Source organism: Solanum verrucosum, unplaced genomic scaffold (genome assembly GCF_900185275.1).
Source record: "Solanum verrucosum unplaced genomic scaffold, falcon-dt-bn FXZP01000262.1, whole genome shotgun sequence".
Taxonomy (NCBI): Eukaryota; Viridiplantae; Streptophyta; class Magnoliopsida; order Solanales; family Solanaceae; genus Solanum; species Solanum verrucosum.
In genome coordinates, this window is record NW_026020366.1 from 1,703,882 (window position 1) to 1,725,102 (window position 21,221).

A 21,221-nucleotide genomic window follows, 5' to 3' on the forward strand; every position below is an offset into this window, starting at 1 on the left:
GCTAAATAAAAATATATTTTTATGTATATATATTACACATTTGACACTCGACTTCTACACAATTTAACTTCTTTATATTTTGATACTCCTTAATTAAAATTCTGGCTCCGCCATTAATCATTATATACTTCATTAATAACATAGAATGTGGTTGGCAGGTCAGTCTCCTTTATCACAATATCTTAACCATGCACTAATTGACTTCTCAACAAAACAAAATTCACTTGATTAATTATTGGTTAGTATATACTGCATGGAGAATTAATTTATGATGTTCTTTTATTGGTTGGTCACATTTTTCCTAAATAAATTATTTCTTACCAGTTCTGACAATGTGTTTGGGTTGTCATTCTCATTTACCTAAAAAGTGCTAAGTGGACAAATGTTTCCTTTTTTTTTTCGTCATTTAACTCGTGTCTGTTTTTTTAATATATATATATTATATACGATAGAAGTTGAAAATTCGCGTTTAATTTTAAATATTTTTGTCTAATGTGTGGCTTTGTAAAGATCAAACATCAGATACTTTTGCCTGAAATTTGGTATGATTTGCCGAGACTAATTTCATAAATTTTTATCACTAAAGTTGTAGACACGTCGAAGCCAAATTTCGGACATTTTTTTACTAAAGTTTTACATGAAAAAGAAATATTCTTCTAATTTCAACAACCCATATACGATTTAACACCAAAATCTACACCTAGTAAGCTTAAATGTTAAACATAAAATTCATCTATTATAAAGAATAAACTTCAATCATCAATATGTTAAAAATAAATAATAAATCTAATAAACTCATTTTGTAAGAATGGTGATGTCACGACTCAAAAGTCGAGGTCATGATGACACACACCCGAGAACCCCATAATTGGTGTGTAAGTCGAATGAAATAACACATACGAGACTTTCAAGGGGAAGTCAGGCCACAACCGATAAGGAAACAACAAAGAAGTTCTCAAACCTGGTAGTATAGTATAAAGAGCATCTACTACATTTCTAAAATTTGGAATACATCTAAAGTCTTCGAAAAGAAATTAAAGACTGTAAATGATAGATAGCGACCAATGGCGATCTGAAAAACAGGATCTCACCACAACTCTGAAAAAGAAGATATCGCTAGATCCAATCAACTGCTACGAAGATCACCCTGACTAGGATCTGCATCAAAATGATAAAGTAGGGGTGGATACAATCCACATGTACTCAGTAGGTTAGACCGACTGAGCATAAGCAAATAATCAAACTTAAGAAATAAACTATGAAACACTTCCACCTACACATCTGGCATCGGTGCTGCCAATATTTTATATAATAATAGAGTGAATAAAGTAAACACAAAAGGATATAGATAAACAAGTCACACAACACAACAAAGCTGACCAATGCAATGAATGATGTGGTGGAACCAAGGTCATCGTATATACCTTGCCGAGCTTTAGCTTCCGGACATGGACATATGGGGGAATCACATTCAAAATACCAATCCCAATATCTCATCAACTTGTCACTTAGCTCATGATCAAGGATAAAAGTAAGGTGTCTCATTTTGTTTCTCAAAAATAGTATTTCTCCACTTTTTCGTATTCCCATGAACAATGATATGCTTAATGAGGATGAGTGCATCACAACATATACAACATAAAGACATAATCAATTCATCAAGAATTTTGAATAAAATAAAGTTCTCAAACTCAACAAGTCATGAAACACGTCCTCAAATGATAGGGATAGTGGAGGAATCCATTTGAAACCAGTCTTTACCACTTAGAAAGCATTTCTTTCATTTTAAAATGATAAAATATTAACTCAAGCCCCTAAATTGGGCATCTCAAAGTCAAATATAAAAATAAGTCACGTAGCCCTTTGTCAGGTATTACTATATAAGAAGAGTGAATAAAATTCACTCTTCTTTCGACACGTGGCACCATGGCCCACCTACTTTTATTTTATTTAAATCATATATCATATATATTACAATAATTACTATATAATTACTACTCTTCTTATATAGTAATATTTTGATTTTTTCCTTTTTAAATAGTACTAAAAAATAAATTTAAAATATTACAAATTCGATTAACTCTCAAAATTTTACGCGAATTGTATAATTAAGACGAAGGAAATAACATATATTATTTGAAAAATTACATTAAGAATACCATAAACCACAATACTTAACAACTTACAATATTTGAAAAACATATTAACTCTCAAAATTTCACATGTGTCACATAAATTGGGACAAATGGAGTAACATATATTATTTGAAATTACGTTAAGAATATTATTAATCACAACTTAAAGTATTTAAAAATACATAACATATATTATTTGAAAATAATGTAAAAAATATTATAAATCATAATAATTAACAATTTAACGGATATTGTGCCCGTGCTTCCATTTAGAAGTGAGAATGTTTAGGAGCTTAGGGTTAGTCAGTCAATTGACCGATTTGCCCTTCTTCTTCAACTTCCTCTATTTACTACAAAAATAGTACTAAAAATCAATTTAAAATATTGAAATTTTGGTTAATTCTTGAAATTTCACATGTATTGCATAATATAATAGAGTGAGTAACATATATTATTTGAAAATTATATAAATAGTACTAAAATATAGTTTAAAATAGTACTAAGAATTTGATTAACTCTCGAAATTTCGTATGTACTGCGTAATTGAGATTGAGTGAGAAATATATATTATTTGAAAAATAGAATAAATATGTGATATTATTAGAAAGAGCTTTAATATATATTTTAAAAATTATTTTGTCTTCCGTATATGATTTTCTGCATATATGTGGAGTTTTAAAGTTTTTAACATTTTAATATAGAAATATGATTATTTGAAAATTTTAGTACTTTCTTCATTTAAATTTTTCCTTGTTTTTCTTTTAATTTGTTCTACATTTAAAAATTACATAAAAAGTACTTAAAATCACAATGTAATAATATAAGATATTAAAAAAACATAATTAAAAATCATAAAAGAAATTTTATTGACTCTTTAATTCCATATTAAAACAAAAGAAGTTTGTTTGAAAATAACATAAAAAGTAACGTAAATTAAAGTAAAATAACAACTAAAAATATTTAAGAATCATATAAGAAATTTAGTTGAGTTTCGTAAAAGTACCTACGTCACATAAAATGGAACAGAAAGAGTAATATATATTATTTGAAAATGATATAAGAAGTGCTATAAATCACAATAAATTAACAACTTCAAAATATATTGAACAAAATCACATACAAAAAATTATATAACTCTCCAAATTTCATCGGTGTCACATAAATTGAAACAAAGAACTACTCCCAATTTATGTTATTTGCTTTCCTTTTTAGTCAGTCCCAAAAGAATGTCACATTTCTATATTAAGTAACAATTTGATTATAAAATATTTATTTTACCCTTAATGAAATAATTTACAGTCATACAAATTTATATCATTCATTTTGGACCACAAATTTTAAAAGTCTTCATTTCTTTTTTAAACTCCGTGGCGAATCAAACTACCTCACATAAAATGAGACGGAGGAAGTAATATACATTGGGCCCGCGCTGGCGCGGGAACCTAATAACTAGTTTACTCACATATATCAATTTTTTTAGCAACAATGGAAGGTATCACACAAGCCTCCACACAGACTAAGCATCACAATTAGGCATCACACAGACTAAACAAGAAGGTCAATGCTTACCAACCTCTAAAACTCATACTACAATCCATTTCACAGTTGACTGTCTAAGAAAAATTACTTACTCATCGCAGTCCAAAAGAGGGATAGTCAAACCTACCTCGCAGGCTGAAACTTCACTCGAACAACTGTAACGGAGCACTTTCTCAACCACACGGTCACCGAAATGATCCTCAACTATCAAAGATAGAAATAGTTCATCAAAAGGAGTCCAATGATACCCACATTTATAGGACTTGAAATCGGGGATAAAATAGTCCAAAAATCACTTCGGAAATCAAAAGGAGTAAAATTAGATTTTTAGTTGAACACAAACTCTAAAAGACGAGAAATTTTTTCGGTTGAAAAACCCATTACAATCGACCAAGAAAAGAGTTTCAATTCATAAAAATATCAATTTTCCAACTTAGGGGAAAAAACCCTTAAATCCATACTGAAATCATGATTAAAGGTGTTTTGAAAGATAAAAATTGATGAAACCAACAAAGGATTGGTAGGGAAATCTTACCCACCCGAGTTTTCACAAAAATGCTCCCAAGAATTGCTTTCTCAAAGCCTCAAAAGATTGAAAATGGTGGAAATGAGAAGAATGAAAAGATTAGGTTCTGTCTGAGTGAAAAATGGTCATCGTGATCACGAGCCACTAACTCTCGCGATCAAGAAGGGCAGAGAGGTTCACATCGTGATCGTGAAGGCTAAGGAAAGAGCTTCATCGCGATCACGAATGCCACAAAGAAGATACATCGTGATTGCGAACCTAAGGGTCACGATCGCGAAGATCAAAATGACCTGCACAAGAAACTGAAAAATCAGTAACTCAACATAAGGAAAAATGCCTCTGAATGTGATGGGTAATTAAATGAGATAAATTTAGACAAGTTTTAAATGTAAACTTTACAATTAATTGTCTATGTTTCATATGTGTAGGAGTGCAAATTCAAGTGTTGAACATAATTAGTGAGAAAGGCCAACAAGAATGCTAAAGAAAGAAAAAAAGAACAAAAATGTGCATATGTTAAGCTATTCGCCAGTGCGGCGGTCGCGCGATCAAGTGTCCAACGGCACTCCCACGCGGACATATTAAAGCAGCTACTGCCTCTCCGCGCGCTTGGATTTCCAGTGGCGCGCCGACGCGGCGGGGAAACGTGAAATCACTAAAGGATGGGTGTTTTTGGAATTTCAAAGAAAACCCTATGCTATATATATATATATATATATATATATATATAAATGATGTTGGAGCTTTCCACAAGGCGAGATCATCAAGAAATATAGCAAAAAGAAACGCTAGCTTACGAAGAAGAGGAGGTTGAACATGTGGTACACTACTCGAATCCAAAACGGAAGTTGGGATTCAAAGTTTGATTACTATGTCTTCGGTTTCATCTTTGTTCTTAGTAAACTTGTTCTCATCCATGGAGTAGATTCTTAAAGGGTATTTGACAAACATGTTGTATTGATGAATTTGTTGGGATTTTGATTTTCATTCTTATGCTTGAACTTGTTATGGAAATTTGAATTGGATTGCAACCTTGTTCATTATTTTATTTAATCGAAAGAGGAATGTCATGGTGAATATTGTTGAATAGTTTTGTTGGATTGAATCAATATATTTTCTATAAAGTAATCGAAGGAGCTTGTTGATAATTATTGATTAAATCTCAAGTAAAAATAGTCGAAGGAAGTTACTTCCTTAAGAACACGCATTAACATGTTCTTGCATAATAGAATCACAGGATTATAATTGGTTTATTCTTTAACTTGAAATTTACTCGGAAGAAAAATCTAAGGCTTAAGGATACTCTAATAAGCTATTGAATTCGAGAGAATCGATATAAATTTAGATGTGATAAATGAATGTGGTAAAATTTTAACTATCATTATGCACTTGTTTCGTCTTGTACCCTATCTTTTATTATTCATATTAAACTTCATAGTTACTAATTGTTTTTAATTAACATTTAGTCTATAAAAGTGGTTCATAATCACAACCAACTCCTTTCTTTTGATCACCTAAATAATAGTTAGCAAGATTTAATTGAATTATTATTTGTACCAATCCCTGTGGAGACGATCTTTATACTATACTATCTTTGACTAGCGAAGTGCTAAACTTATAGTGTGTTTGTGCTCATCAAATTTTGGTGCCGTTGTCGGGGATTGGCAACAAGTAGTTTTCAATAGAGTTTTGTGCATTAATTCAGGTTTTGTTTTTTATTTTTTTTAGTTAACACATCAAGTTCCCAGTATTGCAGGCAATAGGAATTAACCACAACTTGTGTGTATGACACGATCTTCCTCAAAAGAAGTTATCAAATACAATTCAGAGTTGGAGAAAACTTTATGCTTGCTTAAGAAGGAACTTGCCGAAAGGGTTTCAGGGAAGTCTCAGAGGCTTAATACAATGGGTGATATAAATGTCGATAATAGGGGTTTGAATGACCCACTCAATCTTGATAAACTAAATCGCACACATGGGATTGAATATGATGCTGAACATCCTGGGGTTGTTAACCGAAGAATTCACCGTCTTCCTGCTGAAGTGGAAGACCAAATGGATCAAAATAATGGAAGGGTGGGGAGATTGCTAGGAGACTATGCTAAGCCAAATTACAATGGGATGCAGTCCCATGTAAGATGTCCTCCTGTTGCAGCAAATAACTTTGAGATCAAGCACAGTGTTTTCCAAGCAATACAAAATAATTGTGTTTTCAAAGGGAAGCAGAATGAGGATCCAACCAGTCATATGATGGATTTTGATGAAATCATGAACACTTTTCACTACAATGGAGCATCAGACGATTCTATATACTTAAGGGCATTCCCTTTCTCTTTGAAGGATGATGCTAAGATCTAGCTACAAAGTTTACCTTCTAGATCAATTCACACCTGGGATAAAATGATGACAAAATTTCTTGATAAGTATTTCTCACCAGCAAAAACAGCTAGAATGGGAAGGAGATCAACAATTTCAGTCAACTAGAATCAGAATCAGTGTTTGAAGCATTGGAAAGATTCAAGGAATTGTTGAGGAAGTGTCCACATAATGGAATAGAGCCATGGTTGCAGTTGAAAAATTTCTGGGAAGGATTATCACCTGCGTCACAGAGGATATTAAATAATGTAGTGGGAGGACCAATCATGAAAAAGACACATGAAGAAGCAATTGAAATCCTAAATGAACTTGCAGAGAATGCTAATCAGTGCGTTGTAGAGAATTCTGAAAGGAAGAAGACTGTAGGGGTGCACCAAGTTGATACTTTCACTACCTTGCAGACGCATGTTGCATCAATTGTAAAGGATGTGAAATAGTTGACTCTAGCCCAGGCTCAAATGACGCAATCAATAACATGTGATTTTTATGCAGGAAGGCATCCTACTAATGAATGTCAACAAGGGTCATTTACAGAAGAAGAGGTTAATGCTGTTGAAAACTTTAACAAAGGAAACTATCAAGAATCAAACAATTTCAATGCAATGGGGTAAAGGCATCCTGGATTCTCATGGATCTCACCAAATGGTAATTTGAATGTGTGGCAACAGAACAATGTGAGAGGACAAAGACAAACACTTCAGGGGTACCAGAATCACCAGCGACAACAATATCAACCTCATGAGGGACAACATGGGAACCAATCGAGTTTTGAAGAGATGTTTAAAAGTTTCATCACTAAGGTTGATGAACAGTTTGAAATTCAAGGTGCTTTTATTCGAAATTTAGAAAAACAGGTTGGACAGATTGCTAATCAGATATCTGAAAGACCACCTGAAAATCTTCCAAGTGACACGTTAAGGAACCCTAAGGAGCTGAAAGTTATGACTTTGCGAAGTGGAAAAAAGTTAAATGATAATTGTAAAAGCAAAGCTTGTGAAGTTATAAAGAGCCAAGATGAGAAACAAGGAAGTAAAAAAATAGTAGGGAAGTCCAACGAAATTCAAAAAGGAAAGGAGAAGTCAGAACTAGAAATTGATTCTAAATATATGTCTGCATTGCCTTTTCCTCAAAATATGAAACGAGAGAAGCTTAACAAGTATTTTGGTAAGTTCTTAGAGATGCTGAAGCAACTACATGTGAATATTCCTTTCACGGAGGTAATCACTCAGATGCCTGCATATGCTAATTTTTTTAAGGAAGTTTTATCCAGCAAGAGAAAATTGGAGGAAACATCAGTAGTCAAGTTGAATGCTCATTGTAGTGCCATCCTTCAGAATAAACTACCTCAGAAATGTGGTGATCCGGGTAGTTTCACTATTCCATGTGCGTTAGGGACTGCTAGATTTGAGAAATTATTGTGTGACTCAGGAGCTTCTGTAAACCTTTTGCCTTTGTTCATATTCAAAAAGTTGGAAGGAGAGCTCGGAATCATAAAATCTATCCCAATGTCCTTACAGTTGGCTGACCAATCCACCATTATTCCTGAAGGGATAGTTGAAGATGTTCTAGTTAGGGTGGACAAGTTTGTGTTTCCAATAGTTTTTATTGTGGTAGACATAAAAGAAAATAAAGAGGTTTCATTAATTCTTAGCTGACCATTCCTAGCTACTGGTAGAGCAATACTTGATGTGTATGAAAGGAAACTGATGCTTAGAGTTGGAGAGGAAAAGGTAGTAGTCAATATGAAGAAGGTGGATGATCTCACATTTAAGACAACCAAGTCGGATAAAAAGATCATAGCATGGGTGCGCGTGCGCTTGGCCAAGCCTGCACAAGGGAGCCAAACACTATTTCTGACATCGACTAAAGAGAGTCAGGGAAGTTTCCTTTACTTTTGCATTTTATTTATTCCATGGGGACATGTCATAGCTTAAGTGTGGGGGTGAAGGGGTTGTAAATAACTAAAGAAAAAGATTTTTTTTCTTTCTAGGGTAGCTTCTTTGTTGTACTTCTATGGGTTTCCTGTTTAATTCTTTTACCATAGTCGTATTTATTTTGAATCAGACTTTTTTTAGGATAAGAGTCGTAGCATAATTGTTGAACAAGTGCTAGAGGTACAAATTGATTGATTCCTATCTAGAGGTTGTATTGGTTGCTTAATTGAAATGTGCTTACTTGTTGGCATGTGAAGTTGAGGCATTATCAATCTTTGAATATTGTGTGGTGAGAAGATCTTGATATGTACTCATGTTTGAAAGAATCTAGAACTTGGCATGGTAGTTTTTTTAGGCGAAATTCTAGGACTATTTGAAGAAGAATATGATTGTAGGCTTTCTTTGATTAACTCACTTCTAGCCTAAAATTCACCGACCATTGATGATAAGTATCCCTAGTCAACCAATTTGAGCCTTATAATAATCCCTTTTCTTTGATTAGCTGATACATCTCTTTAGTCTAATCCCCCTATATGTCTCTCTTAATTGAAATTATAAGTGTAGAGAATTGAATTACGAAAACAAAAAAAAAAATTAAAAATCAATTGAATCTAGCCATGTGTGAAAAGTAATGAAAGTTGTTGGATGTGTTTTCAAAAGAACATGAAAGGTGCCAAAAGAAAAAAGAGTGAAAAAGAGATGGGGGATATGACTTTTTATTTTCATATTCTACAAACGCTCTTATCACAAATTACACATGTGCAAGTCCTACATGATTTTAACTCGAGAAGGCCTACATTAGTGGAGAATTACTCAATTGCCAAGCTTATGGTATTTTGGAAAAACATGATGTATTTCTTTGTGAGAGTGAGTGAAATGAGAGATTGTGTCAATGATGCATGAACAAAAGTTTGTTAATGATAAAATTGCATCTTCTTTGTTGTGAGAAAATTCATGGATTGATTTTTGCTTAAATTTAATTGTCGATGAGTAGTCATTTAACGATAAATGTTGCATGCACCTATAGGGATGGTTGAAGTCAAGAACTGTTTTTAGTAACTTGTGCGTCAAAATCCTGAGGGGTCTAGTTGTTCTAATTTGCTCGGGACGAGCAAAAGCTGAAGTGTGGGGGTATTTGATGGGTAATTAAATGAGATGAATTTTGACAAGTTTTGAATGTAAACTTTGCAATTAATTGTCTATGTTTCATATGTGTAGGTGTGCAAATTCAAGTGTTGAACATGATTAGTGAGAAAGGCCAACAAGAATGCTAAAGAAAGAAAAAAAGAACAAAAATGTGCATATGCTAAGCTATCCGCCCGCGCGGTGGTCGCGCGATCAAGTGTCCAGCGGCGTGCCCGCACGGACACATTAAAGCAGCTACTGCCTCTCCGCGCGCTTGGGTTTCCAGTGGCGCGCCCGCGCGGCGGGGAAGCATGAAATCACTAAAGGAAGGGTGTTTTTGGAATTTCAAAGAAAACCTATGCTATATGATGTTGGAGCTTTCCCCAAGGCGAGATCATCGAGAAAAAAAGCAAAAAGAAACGCTAGGTTACGAAGAAGAGGATGTGTAACACGTGGTACAGTACTCGAATCCAAAACGGAAGTTGGGATTCAAAGTTTGATTACTATGTCCCTTCTTTTTCATCTTTGTTCTTAGTAAACTTGTTCTCATCCATGGAGTAGATTCTTAAAGGGTATTTGACAAACATGTTGTATTGATGAATTTGTTGGGATTTTGATTTTCATTCTTATGCTTTAACTTGTTATGGGAATTTGAATTGAATTGCAACCTTGTTCATTAGTTTATTTAATCGAAAGAGGAATATCATGGTGAATATTGTTGAATAATTTTGTTGGATTGAATCAATATATTTTCTATTAAGTAATCGAAGGAGCTTGTTGATAATTATTGATTAAATCTCAAGGAAAAATAGTCAAAGGACGTTACTTCCTTAAGAACGGTCATTAACATATTCTTGCATAATAGAATCACAGGATTATAATTGGTTTATTCTTTAACTTGAGATTTACTCGGAAGAAAAATCTAAGGCTTAAGGATACTCTAATAAGCTATTGAATTCGAGATAATCGATAGAACTTTAGATGTGATAAATGAATGTGGTCAAATTCCAACTATCATTATGCACTTGTTTCGTCTTATACCCTATCTTTTATTATTCATATTAAACTTCATAGTTACTAATTGTTTTTAATTATCATTTAGTCTATAAAAGTGGTTCATAATCACAACCAACTCCTTTCTTTTGATCACCAGAATAATAGTTAGCAAGATTTAATTGAATTATTTTTTGTACCAATCCATGTGGAGACGATCTTTATACTATACTATCTTTGACTAGCGAAGTGCTAAACTTATAGTGTGTTTGTGCTCGTCAGAATGAACCTTCAAAAATTATTCAAAGTTTGATAAAAATAAACTAGACATGCTACCCTACTAAATTCGACATTCCCAATAAACTAGACATGCTACCCTACTAAATTCGACATTCCCAATAAACTTTCTTATTGTTAATTAATAGTTTTGTCCTTTAAGTTATAACTTATTATTTTAAGTAGGTTTATTTTGTTGCTTTTATTTTCGTTTTTATTTTAAAAACATTATGTTGCACATTCACTTTAATAAAAATGTGGCGATAAGCCACGCAAAAAACCTATCTATCTATATATATCAGTTACGACTTACGACTGGCCTAATATTTATTCACCAAGTGAGAATGACTTATGACTTATTATTAGTTATTAGTTATAATATTTTTTACGTAGTTTTTAAATATATAGATTTTAATTTAATTCTTCTTTTGAAAATTTCATACCTAAATTTGCACTCAAACTTAAACTATTTAACTCTCAAAGTTATAAATAATCCCTCCCCATCTAACAAACGATCCTCAAAGCTATAAAACAAATAAAAGAAAAGAATGACCGAACGGAAAAGAAGAATCTCAATACTACTTCACAAAGCAAAAATGAAGAAATAAATGAAAGTCTTGCAATAAGTTGTGCCAAATCTCTTCATAAGTAAACAAAAGAAAATCAAACTTCCTAACAACTAAAATAGTAAGTATAACTTTCCATAATGCAAGAATTAAGTGGAGAACGCAAATAAAATTGCTCCCTCCGTTCTTATTTATAGGTCGTCCTTACTAAAAATAGATGATTCTTAATATTTCTTTCGTCCAACAATAATTGTCCCCTATACTATTTTGGGATATCTAACAATACTTATTTACTTTATGAAATCAATGGATATTTTACACTTAGTTCTTAATTTACCATTATTATTAATTATAGTCATTTCTCTATTACATTTTCAAGATACTATATTTATTATATTCAAAGGGTGATATAGTAAAATTATCCTTCTATTTATAATTTCTTAAGAAGTGTGCTAAGTCAATAGTGGATAAATATTATTGTTGAACAGAGGGAGTTTATGTCATTTCACAATATCAATGCACAAATGACATTATTCTTCTTATTTTACCCTTGAGAGTTAATAGTCTTGAAAGTATGAATTTGACCAACATTGAAAAACTAAGTGATTAATTTATGTTCATTGAAAAATTTAAATAATCAAAATAAATTAATGTATGTTCATGTCACGACCCAAAATGAATCGTGAGTGGCACCCACACTTAACCTCCTAAGTGGGTGAACCAAGGAATCCAAACCCCAACATATATCAATAATTCAACTACGAATAACAACAATAATGCGGAAGCTCAAAACTTATTAAAGTAACCAATCAAATAAACCTCTAAAGTCCAACACTTATTATCCCCCAAAATCTGAAAGTCGTCACATCAAGGACATCTAATCTTCAAATACTAAGTCTAAGAGTATTATAGACACCAAAATAAATGAATAAAATAGTTTATGTCTGAAAACTAAGGACATCATGCTATGACCAAGAGAATCCAACATGAGCTGGAATGAATAGCTCACCTTAGAACTTGATGTGCTGGAGACTGGCTAGAGCTGAGGGCGAGTCGAAGTCACTGATACACTCGTTGCACTCCACAAAAAGAAAATAAAGAAAAACACAAGTAAGGCTCAGTACAGGGCAACATGTACTGAGTAGATATCATCGGTCAACCCAAAATAGAAACTAATATGTAATGAATAATAGTATAAAATCAACTATGACACTTAGCAGGTGGCAAGCAACAAACACATGAACCAGTGTCAACAACACTAAACTAAGTACGTAATCATTCAATAATATCAAGATCACACATGAGGGCCCATGCCTCCAAACCAAACTAATTTGGGAATTGAGTTCTTTGAGATTGAGTACATTAAATTAATTCAATATATTTTTCCTTTAATGTTACCGTGTCGAAACGTGACACTCTGATTCAATTATACCATGTTGGAATGTGACACTCCGATCCAATAATACTGTGTCGGAACGTGACACTCCGATCCAATTATACCGTGTCGAAACGTGACACTCTGATCCAATAATACCGTGTCGAAACGTGACACTCCGATCCAATTATACTGTGTCGGAACGTGACACTTCGATCCAATTATACCGTCTCGGAACGTGACACTCCGATCCAATTATACTGTGTCAGAACGTGACACTCCGATCCAATAATATCATTAATTTATCATTTATTATCACCACTTTTCAATTCATTAACAATATTTCATCAAGCCTTCTTTATTCAAGGCATCACTTCGATAGAGAGGGTTCAAGATTATAAATTACACGGTCTCAGGATTTCAGACCAATCACAAACCACACAACCAAGCTACACAATCACACAATCAAGTACATAGAGAACTTCACAATAACATTCAATGCATATCAATTACTATTAAGAGTCTATCTATCAACTAGAATAAACCATAACATACCTCCACCGAAGAACCGAAGTCAAGCAAGCTACTTCTCCAATACTTTTCCTTCCCTCAATGCCTCCGAACCTTTCCAATCTATCAAATATATATGCATAATTTGTAAGTTAACGAGTCTATAAACACTCATTTTATCCTATGTCTAGCCTAGACCCAAAAACTCACCTAATTCTATAATCAATTTCCTAATTTTGATGCCACTTAATATTCCAACTCTCATATTTCTCAAATTCAAGCGTAGGACTAAGTCATAATTTCTCCAAACATACAGTACAACCCTAATAGCTTTCATATAATATAATATTCCTAAAATTTAAGTACATCACACCAATACGCTGGAACATGGATATGTATCATAATGTGATGACCATGAAGAACTTTGCAACTCCAAAATCAATAGAAATCAGTAACCTCTAATAACAAAATAATATTTTAACCCATATTACTTCCATTCAACTATCACTGCCAATCATTGCCTTATCATTGGCAATGACTGGGTCACTCAATTTTGTTATTATCCTCGGTCATAAAAGCACGAACAATTCACTCAATTTGCAGCAATTCACCTCTTAATTTTTCAACCCAATAATATTATAATACTAATTCCTATATGCAACAATAATATAAGTAGACACAATTTGAAACTCACTCGAAAATTACCTGAAGCGTGATGCTTTCCTCTGTCTCTCTCGTCTAATTTCAATAATATAATAATAATAATAATAATCCTAGGATCTCTGTTCATATTCACAAAATACATACTAAACTTACCTGAAGCACTCGTCGGCCTCCTTGCTGATTGTGCCGCCGTAGTTGAAGTTCCTGTTGAGTTTCTAACTCAAGATAGGAACCCCTAATTATTATTAGGACTAATTATGGGAGTGGTAGAAGTGGCCCTACTAATTTTAATGTTGTTTTCTTTAACCACCAACTATATAAATTATTAAAAACAACTCATTAATTATATATCTATAGCTATGAATAATCTAAATGTAATGATCCAAACCCGAAAAGATCTTTTTTGATAATTTTGAATGGTCATTTAACTATAGTTAATTAATTTGCGGGTAATTTGTTTATTGTTAATAATAATGGGCCAAGTTTGAAATATTAATTAGGTTATTAGGAATTATTACTTTTAATACATAATTAATTTAGAAAAGAAAATAAAGAGGAGCAGAAAGAAAACTGACCTACGGCGTGCGTTGAACGAAGAACGAGAGTGCAGGTATACTCAATTATGTGGATGGAAATTTTTGCTTGTTAATTACATAAGAAATCAATATATATATATATATTATATTATTAAGTTCCAATTGTTCTTTTTAAAACATACAAATCTGCTATGGTTTGTTAAGAATAAATTATTATTATTATACGTTGGTATGAAAACTGATCTTCTGCAATATTGTCTGTTTTCAAATTGAGGGTAAGTATTTAATTATGGGTTACTGTTGACGAGTTATAGTGGAGAATCATAGAGTAATTATGAACAATGATTGAAGGATATTATATTATTAAATAAAGGCACCAACAACATTCTGCTATTAGTTTCACGTTAAGTATTGTTCTGTAAGTGGTTTCGATTTCAGATTTTATATAATTACCATATTATAATTCAAATTTCTCTATATTGAGATAAGTAATTAAGTGTTAGGGTATAGCATTAGTTTCATGATATTGGAAAAAGATTGGGACTTAACCCTAGGCTTGAAGTTCAGGAACATGATTATAGTGTTGAGTGTTGTTAGTTTTGAAATCTTATTGGGATCATGTACTTGAATAGATTGCATTGATTTGGAAGTTCAACGGAAGGGGAAGACTCAAGTCCCGGAGTGAATTTTTGATTGATTGAGGCAAGTGAATTTCTAAACCCTTGTTAAGTGTATGAAATTCGTGTATTTCCTTGTAATATGTGTTTGGAGGTAATGAGACTTGGTGATGGGTTAACTTGTCCACATTGATTAATTCTAATGATGAAAAAGGGGTAATAAAAGGCAATGTGATTAATTGTTTGTGTGTGATGTGTTGAGAATTGTTTGTGACGGGCATTGGTACGAGTACCGGTGTTATAAAGGGAAAGTTTATTACTATAGAATGCGGATTGTAATTCGAGAATGTCAAAGCATATGGGCAAGTTGATATATTATTGACTTGATTTATTATGTGTGATTGTGTTCTTTATTGAACCTGTATACTGGTGATAGCTGAGGTGATTACATATCATATTGATATTTGATTGAGATGCATCATCCCTTATTGAAATCATATTGTGCACATGCATTGACATGAGATTGAGTATAAGTTGGGCACGTGGAGATCGTCCATGCTGGGGATGGTGAGATGTTAAGATTATAATTTGGGCACGTGGACATCGTTCGTGCGAAATTTATTTGATTTATGATAGTGCGTTGAGATCGTCCGCACAGACACGTGGAGATCGTTTGTGTCGGTATATGGACCTCGCAAGTCCTCTGTGGGTCATGAACTCTCGATGTATTTCCAAGGAGTATCATGTATATACAGTTGAGAGAGTACTTGGTATTCTAAGGCATATCATTTCATGGTGTCATATTGCATTGCATCCCATGACATCCTTCATTCTTGATGATTATGTGTTTTATTGGTGGTTGGAAAGTACTTGATGTTTGATTACCTCTATTTGATGAACTTGATCTTGTATGTTGTTGATATTTGTTGAGTGCCTTTTTGTGAAAGTTGTGATTGATGAATATTGAGTTTGTTGTTGAGGATATGTAATTTGTTAAAGTGATTGTTGTTGAACTGGGTGTTATGTAAACTGTGAACTGTTAGGTTGGGCTGGTTTTATGCAGGTTGTAGTTGTGGAGGTTCGGTTGGGATGTAAGGAGTACATGTATTCTATTCCCTTAGCTTGTGTTTAGAGGTGTACTTGCTGAGTACCGTGTGGTTTGGTACTCATCCCTTGCTTCTACAATTTTTTGTAGGTTATGAGCCTGGATTTTGTGATACTTTCCATTCTCTTATTTTTCGAGGCTTCTTGGAGATTTGTGAGGTAGTTGTTTGTCATCTCAGCGGACCTTCTTACTCCTATTTATGATATTGCTCTATTTTAGAGACAACGTCATTCAAGACTTACGTTTTCTTTCAAATCTATTGTAATACTTTAGAGGCTTGTACACGTGACAATTAGATTTTGAGGGTATTTTTGAGTTGATTATGAAATTTCCGCTTTTTATTGTAATGGGTGAGTGTTAGGCTGACTTGTCTTGGTGGAATAAGATGAGTGCCATCACGTCCATTTTTGGGTCATGACACTAGAATAAAAATTAAAATTTTATCGGAAGAGTCTTTTGTGAACTAAAAGGCTCTAGTACTCAAAACGATCAAATGGGTCGTTACAGTTCATTTATTGAAACTTGACTTCAAGAGAATACTAAATAACGGTGTAATGGTAAACATACAAACTCCATCCATTTCAAAATAAGTGAATTATTGAGTCTTTTTTCATAGTTCAAGAGAGTTGTTCGAACTTTTTCTATTTCCCCCCTCACTTATATCTTTTAGGTGATAATTTCAAGAAAGTTTATGACTCATATTTATGATTTTACTTTGAATTATTTATATTTTCAAGAGTAGTTTGAGAATATCTAAAAGGGAAAAAGTGGAAAATAGTTTTTATTTTATGTCCTAAACTTGGTTTCCTTATTGGGTGTGCATTGCCTAAACAATTTACTTATTTTGAAATGGAGGGAGTAGTTTCTTAAGGGACGTAAAATAATCTAAATGTCACGATTTGCGTCTACACACCAGCTGAGACACGATACTCGAAACTACGAGTGGCCCCAAGATAACCTTCGGCATAACATATCAAAGCATATCATATGAAACTAATGTGGAAGCTGAAACATATGCTTAATAAGGAAATCAACAAATTCATCATGACTAAACAACTAAGTTCTGAAATAAGTCTTTATCATTTAGACTGAAGGAAATAAGTTTACCGGGACATGACCTTAGTTACCTCAAACCAAATAACAAAGAAAGTACTAAATTTTGACTAACAACTAATCTAGGAAGTCCCCGAATGAGAAAGACTCACCAACTACTGACTAGAACTATTGCAACCTCACTAGCCACGAGTTTGAATACGAGCGCCAAAATCTACATCATAAAAGCAGTGCAGAGAAAAGTATGCATTAGTAGTGGATGTACTGAGTAAGTAAGGGGCACTACCATAATCGTAAAATGACATAATGAGGATAGTAAAATAAGGTTCCCAAAATCATATACATAGTGAAAGAACTAAGGAGAAAATAGTTGGAGTTCATGTCTAAAAATTGTTCATAATCTTCCTTCAGAAGCATATATAGAGATGAGTCTATTTCAACAGTCTTGCATAATCATACTTGTAAATAACATACTTAAAGTGAATCAAATAGAGTTAAAAGTATATCGTAAGAAAAATGCATAAACTCAGAAGTTTCTTATAATCGACATACATCATGTGAGCTCCTGACATCCATTAGCTAATCTAGTTGGAGGGGCTGCCCTATATTGACCATATCATATCTATGTGGATCCACTAGTCTGAGTCTCTCAGAGCTAAAAGGTCAATCGACAAGGCGATAAAACATAATCCTACGGTAGCACGTAGTTATGAGACTTGAATTTTCTAAACTCCACCCTCTCTGTACTAAATAGTCTTCTCAAAACAGCATATATTCATATAATGCTCATAGGTATGAAAATAATTTATATGTTTGAATCATATATGAGACTAAGCTCAAAAGTCATATCTAAAGTAACTTGAATTTAGGTTGAAATTCATATCACACTAGTCTTCATACTCAAAAGTAATAAATGTTTTAAGGAACCATGAAAATCATGCTAAATCAGTACATTAATATTTTTGAAATCTAAGTGTCACGATGAAAATATGAATTAATGAAGAATATGATAAGTTCATAAAAGCCCTAGCTTTGCTTCTAAAAATCTTGAAGAATTCTTGAAAATCAAAATACTTAGGCATGAGAGTGAAGGGATACGTTCATTGAAGTCTTACATACATGAGAGATTGAGATTTGAAAGAAGAATTTGCTTGAAAAACTTGAAACTCTAGCTTCTGTCTTGCTTATGTTGTTTCTGAGTTTAAGGGAGTTAAGAGTGTAAGAACTGAGTGTTAAGCATGAAAAACCTTTTTGAATATGCTTAATGTCGTGGACTATACTTAGGAAAAGTGAGAAAAGATAAAAAAAACCTCAATTAAAAAGCTGTCAAATACCTTTCATGGGGCCATCTACGATCCGTAGTTTGATCTACGGACTGTAGATCCCATCCGTGAAAGTCAGGCCCAAAAATAGGATCTAAAACATCATTCTACGGGCCCATACTATGACTCGTAGATGCTTCTACGGCCCATAGATGGGTCTGTAGAAATTAGACCCAAAAAATGACTTTCAGACTTTTTTCCACGGATGAACAGTTACGGATCGTGCTTCTATCAGTAGAAACTGACTTTGAAAATTCTGTTAAATATGTGCAATTGAAAATCTTAATTGTTATGGTATTATTAATGTATAATATAGTATTGATAAATGTGTAATGTCATTTATAGTCACGGTTTATTCATGTTACTCTACTTTTTTATAGCCTTTTAGTAATAAACTTGTGTGTGAGAAAATATTAAAGTATAAACAAAAAATTGAATTAAAATGTAAAAAGGAAAATTTTAGAAATGTCTAATCAATTTTAAAATAATAACACCAAATTAGATGATTTTTTTTCATTATATGTCGTTTTAATCATTGATTTACAAGCAATATTTTGTTATTATTATGGCCTGTGGTTATTTGTGATGTTATACAATTTCCAAACTATAACAAATCAGGTAAAGACCATTGAAATGAACTATTTGCAATATATTTACACGATTATGAGAAATATTATATGGAAATCATACAACTTAAATACGATCTGTCAAAGCATAGAACTTAAACTTGACAAAAGTACATTAGAACAAAAAAGAACACTTACAATGGAATTGTGCTTATTTCCCCATTATTGATGAGTTCAAACTTGTAAGCATCTCCAATACGGAGTCCATTTTCATCTCTGAATTTTGTCCATCCGCGTATAATTCCAAAATGACGTCCAGCTCTCCCAAGCCAAACCGTCCAGCATCTTTGTGCTTCATTTTTCAGAACCATCTCACAGTTTTTATTCATCTATACATTTGACTTTGCGAAATCCAATGGAAGACACTACCATAAAATTTATTCAATCGAGTCGATTAAGTTACCATTGTCTAAACAAACAAAAAAAGGACTAGAACAAAAAGAGTTCAAGTCCTCTGTACACTCAACAGTGTACAATTTCTTACACCATCAGGTTAAGTTGCCTACATTATTGTATATAATTAACTTAATCGTTAACTAAAATCAGTTGAAATAACTTACCAAAACTGCCTTTGTGAAGTAATTAATAAGATTTAATGGTTGAAACAAAGCAAGGATGATGCTCATCACCAGAAGTTGAAGTAACTACTTGTGCATTGAGAAGACTCATGTTTGAGGGCTGTTCCATAATGTCTGCTTATGAAGAAAAAAACATAGTAAAAGAGAATAAGACCTACTAGTCTACTACTATGCGGTGGCGTAGCCAGAATTTTCATTAAAGAATTTTAAAATATAAAAAGTAAAACACAAAGAAGTCAAAGGGGGTTCAACATCTACTATATATACATAAAAAAAAAAAAAATTAACCATGTATAAACAATGTCGATAAACTCCATTCACCCTACCTTGCTCAGCACCTACTACTATGCCTTAATCCAAACTCAAATTGTGGTCCGATATATATATATATATATATGAATGCTCACTGAGGATGTCGCTCTATTAAGAAAAACAGAATAACAACCACAACTACTACTACTATGCCTTAATCCAAACCCAAATTGCGGTCCGATATATATATATATATATATATATATATATATATATATATATATATATATATATATGAATGCTCACTGAGGATGTCGCTCTATTAAGAAAAACAGAATAATGACAACAACTACTACTATGCCTTGATGACTTAATCCAAACTCAAATTGTGGTCCGATATATATATGAATGCTCACTGAGGATGTCGCTCTATTAAGGAAAACAGAATAACAACAACAACTACTACTATGCCTTAATCCAAACTCAAATTGTGGCCCGATATATATATATATATATAAATGCTCACTGAGGATGTCGCTCTATTAAGAAAAACAGAATAACAACTACTACTACTATGCCTTAATCCAAACCCAAATTGTGGTCCGATATATGATTCCTCACTGAGAATGTCGCTCTATTAAAATTTAAACTATCAGGCCCCCTTATCAGTGATCAGATTGACTTCGAATAGTAATTTTCAGTATAACTGGCCTTTACAGTTTTCAAGCTGCATTCTGTATATCATGAAGAATATTTTAACGAGTGATATCAAATACAAATAGAAAGAGTTTTAATGAAATTACGCCCACTTTTTATTTGTATTAGGTGAAAAAGGTGAAAGAAAATAGTTTACACACTTTAGGAAACATATTAAAGGAAAAAGATTCAATCCAAGACGTATACTTATATAAACACCACAGAATAATACACATATATGACAATGAAAAAAGATCATCAAAGAAATAAGACATTGGTTAGATGAGAATAAAGATGCCTTGAAACTTCAGCAATGGAGCTTCTCGATTAGTAACTTGAAATTTCCATATTGGTGTCTCTCCATTAGTAACGACCTCAAACATTATGCGATCTCCTTTCCTTAAGCAATTATCAGCAA

At 32.8% G+C, this 21,221-nt stretch overlaps 1 protein-coding gene across 1 annotated transcript; it reads left to right on the plus strand.

The window, feature by feature from the left end:
* Positions 1-6,842: 6,842 nt before the first annotated feature.
* Positions 6,843-8,231, plus strand: LOC125837857 (uncharacterized). The gene is made up of 3 exons (XM_049516925.1): positions 6,843-6,995; positions 7,069-7,221; positions 7,278-8,231. The coding sequence occupies exons 1-3, from the start codon at positions 6,843-6,845 to the stop codon at positions 8,229-8,231; spliced, it is 1,260 nt and encodes a 419-aa protein (XP_049372882.1).
* The last annotated feature ends 12,990 nt before the right edge of the window (positions 8,232-21,221 follow it).

Coding starts and splice junctions, on each gene's coding strand:
- LOC125837857 (XM_049516925.1), top strand. CDS start 6,843: ATGAAAAAGACACATGAAGAAGCAATTGAAATCCTAAATGAACTTGCA. Junction 6,996..7,068: donor AGACGCATGTTGCATCAATT/GTAAAGGATGTG, acceptor ATTTTTATGCAG/GAAGGCATCCTACTAATGAA. Junction 7,222..7,277: donor CTCATGGATCTCACCAAATG/GTAATTTGAATG, acceptor CAAACACTTCAG/GGGTACCAGAATCACCAGCG.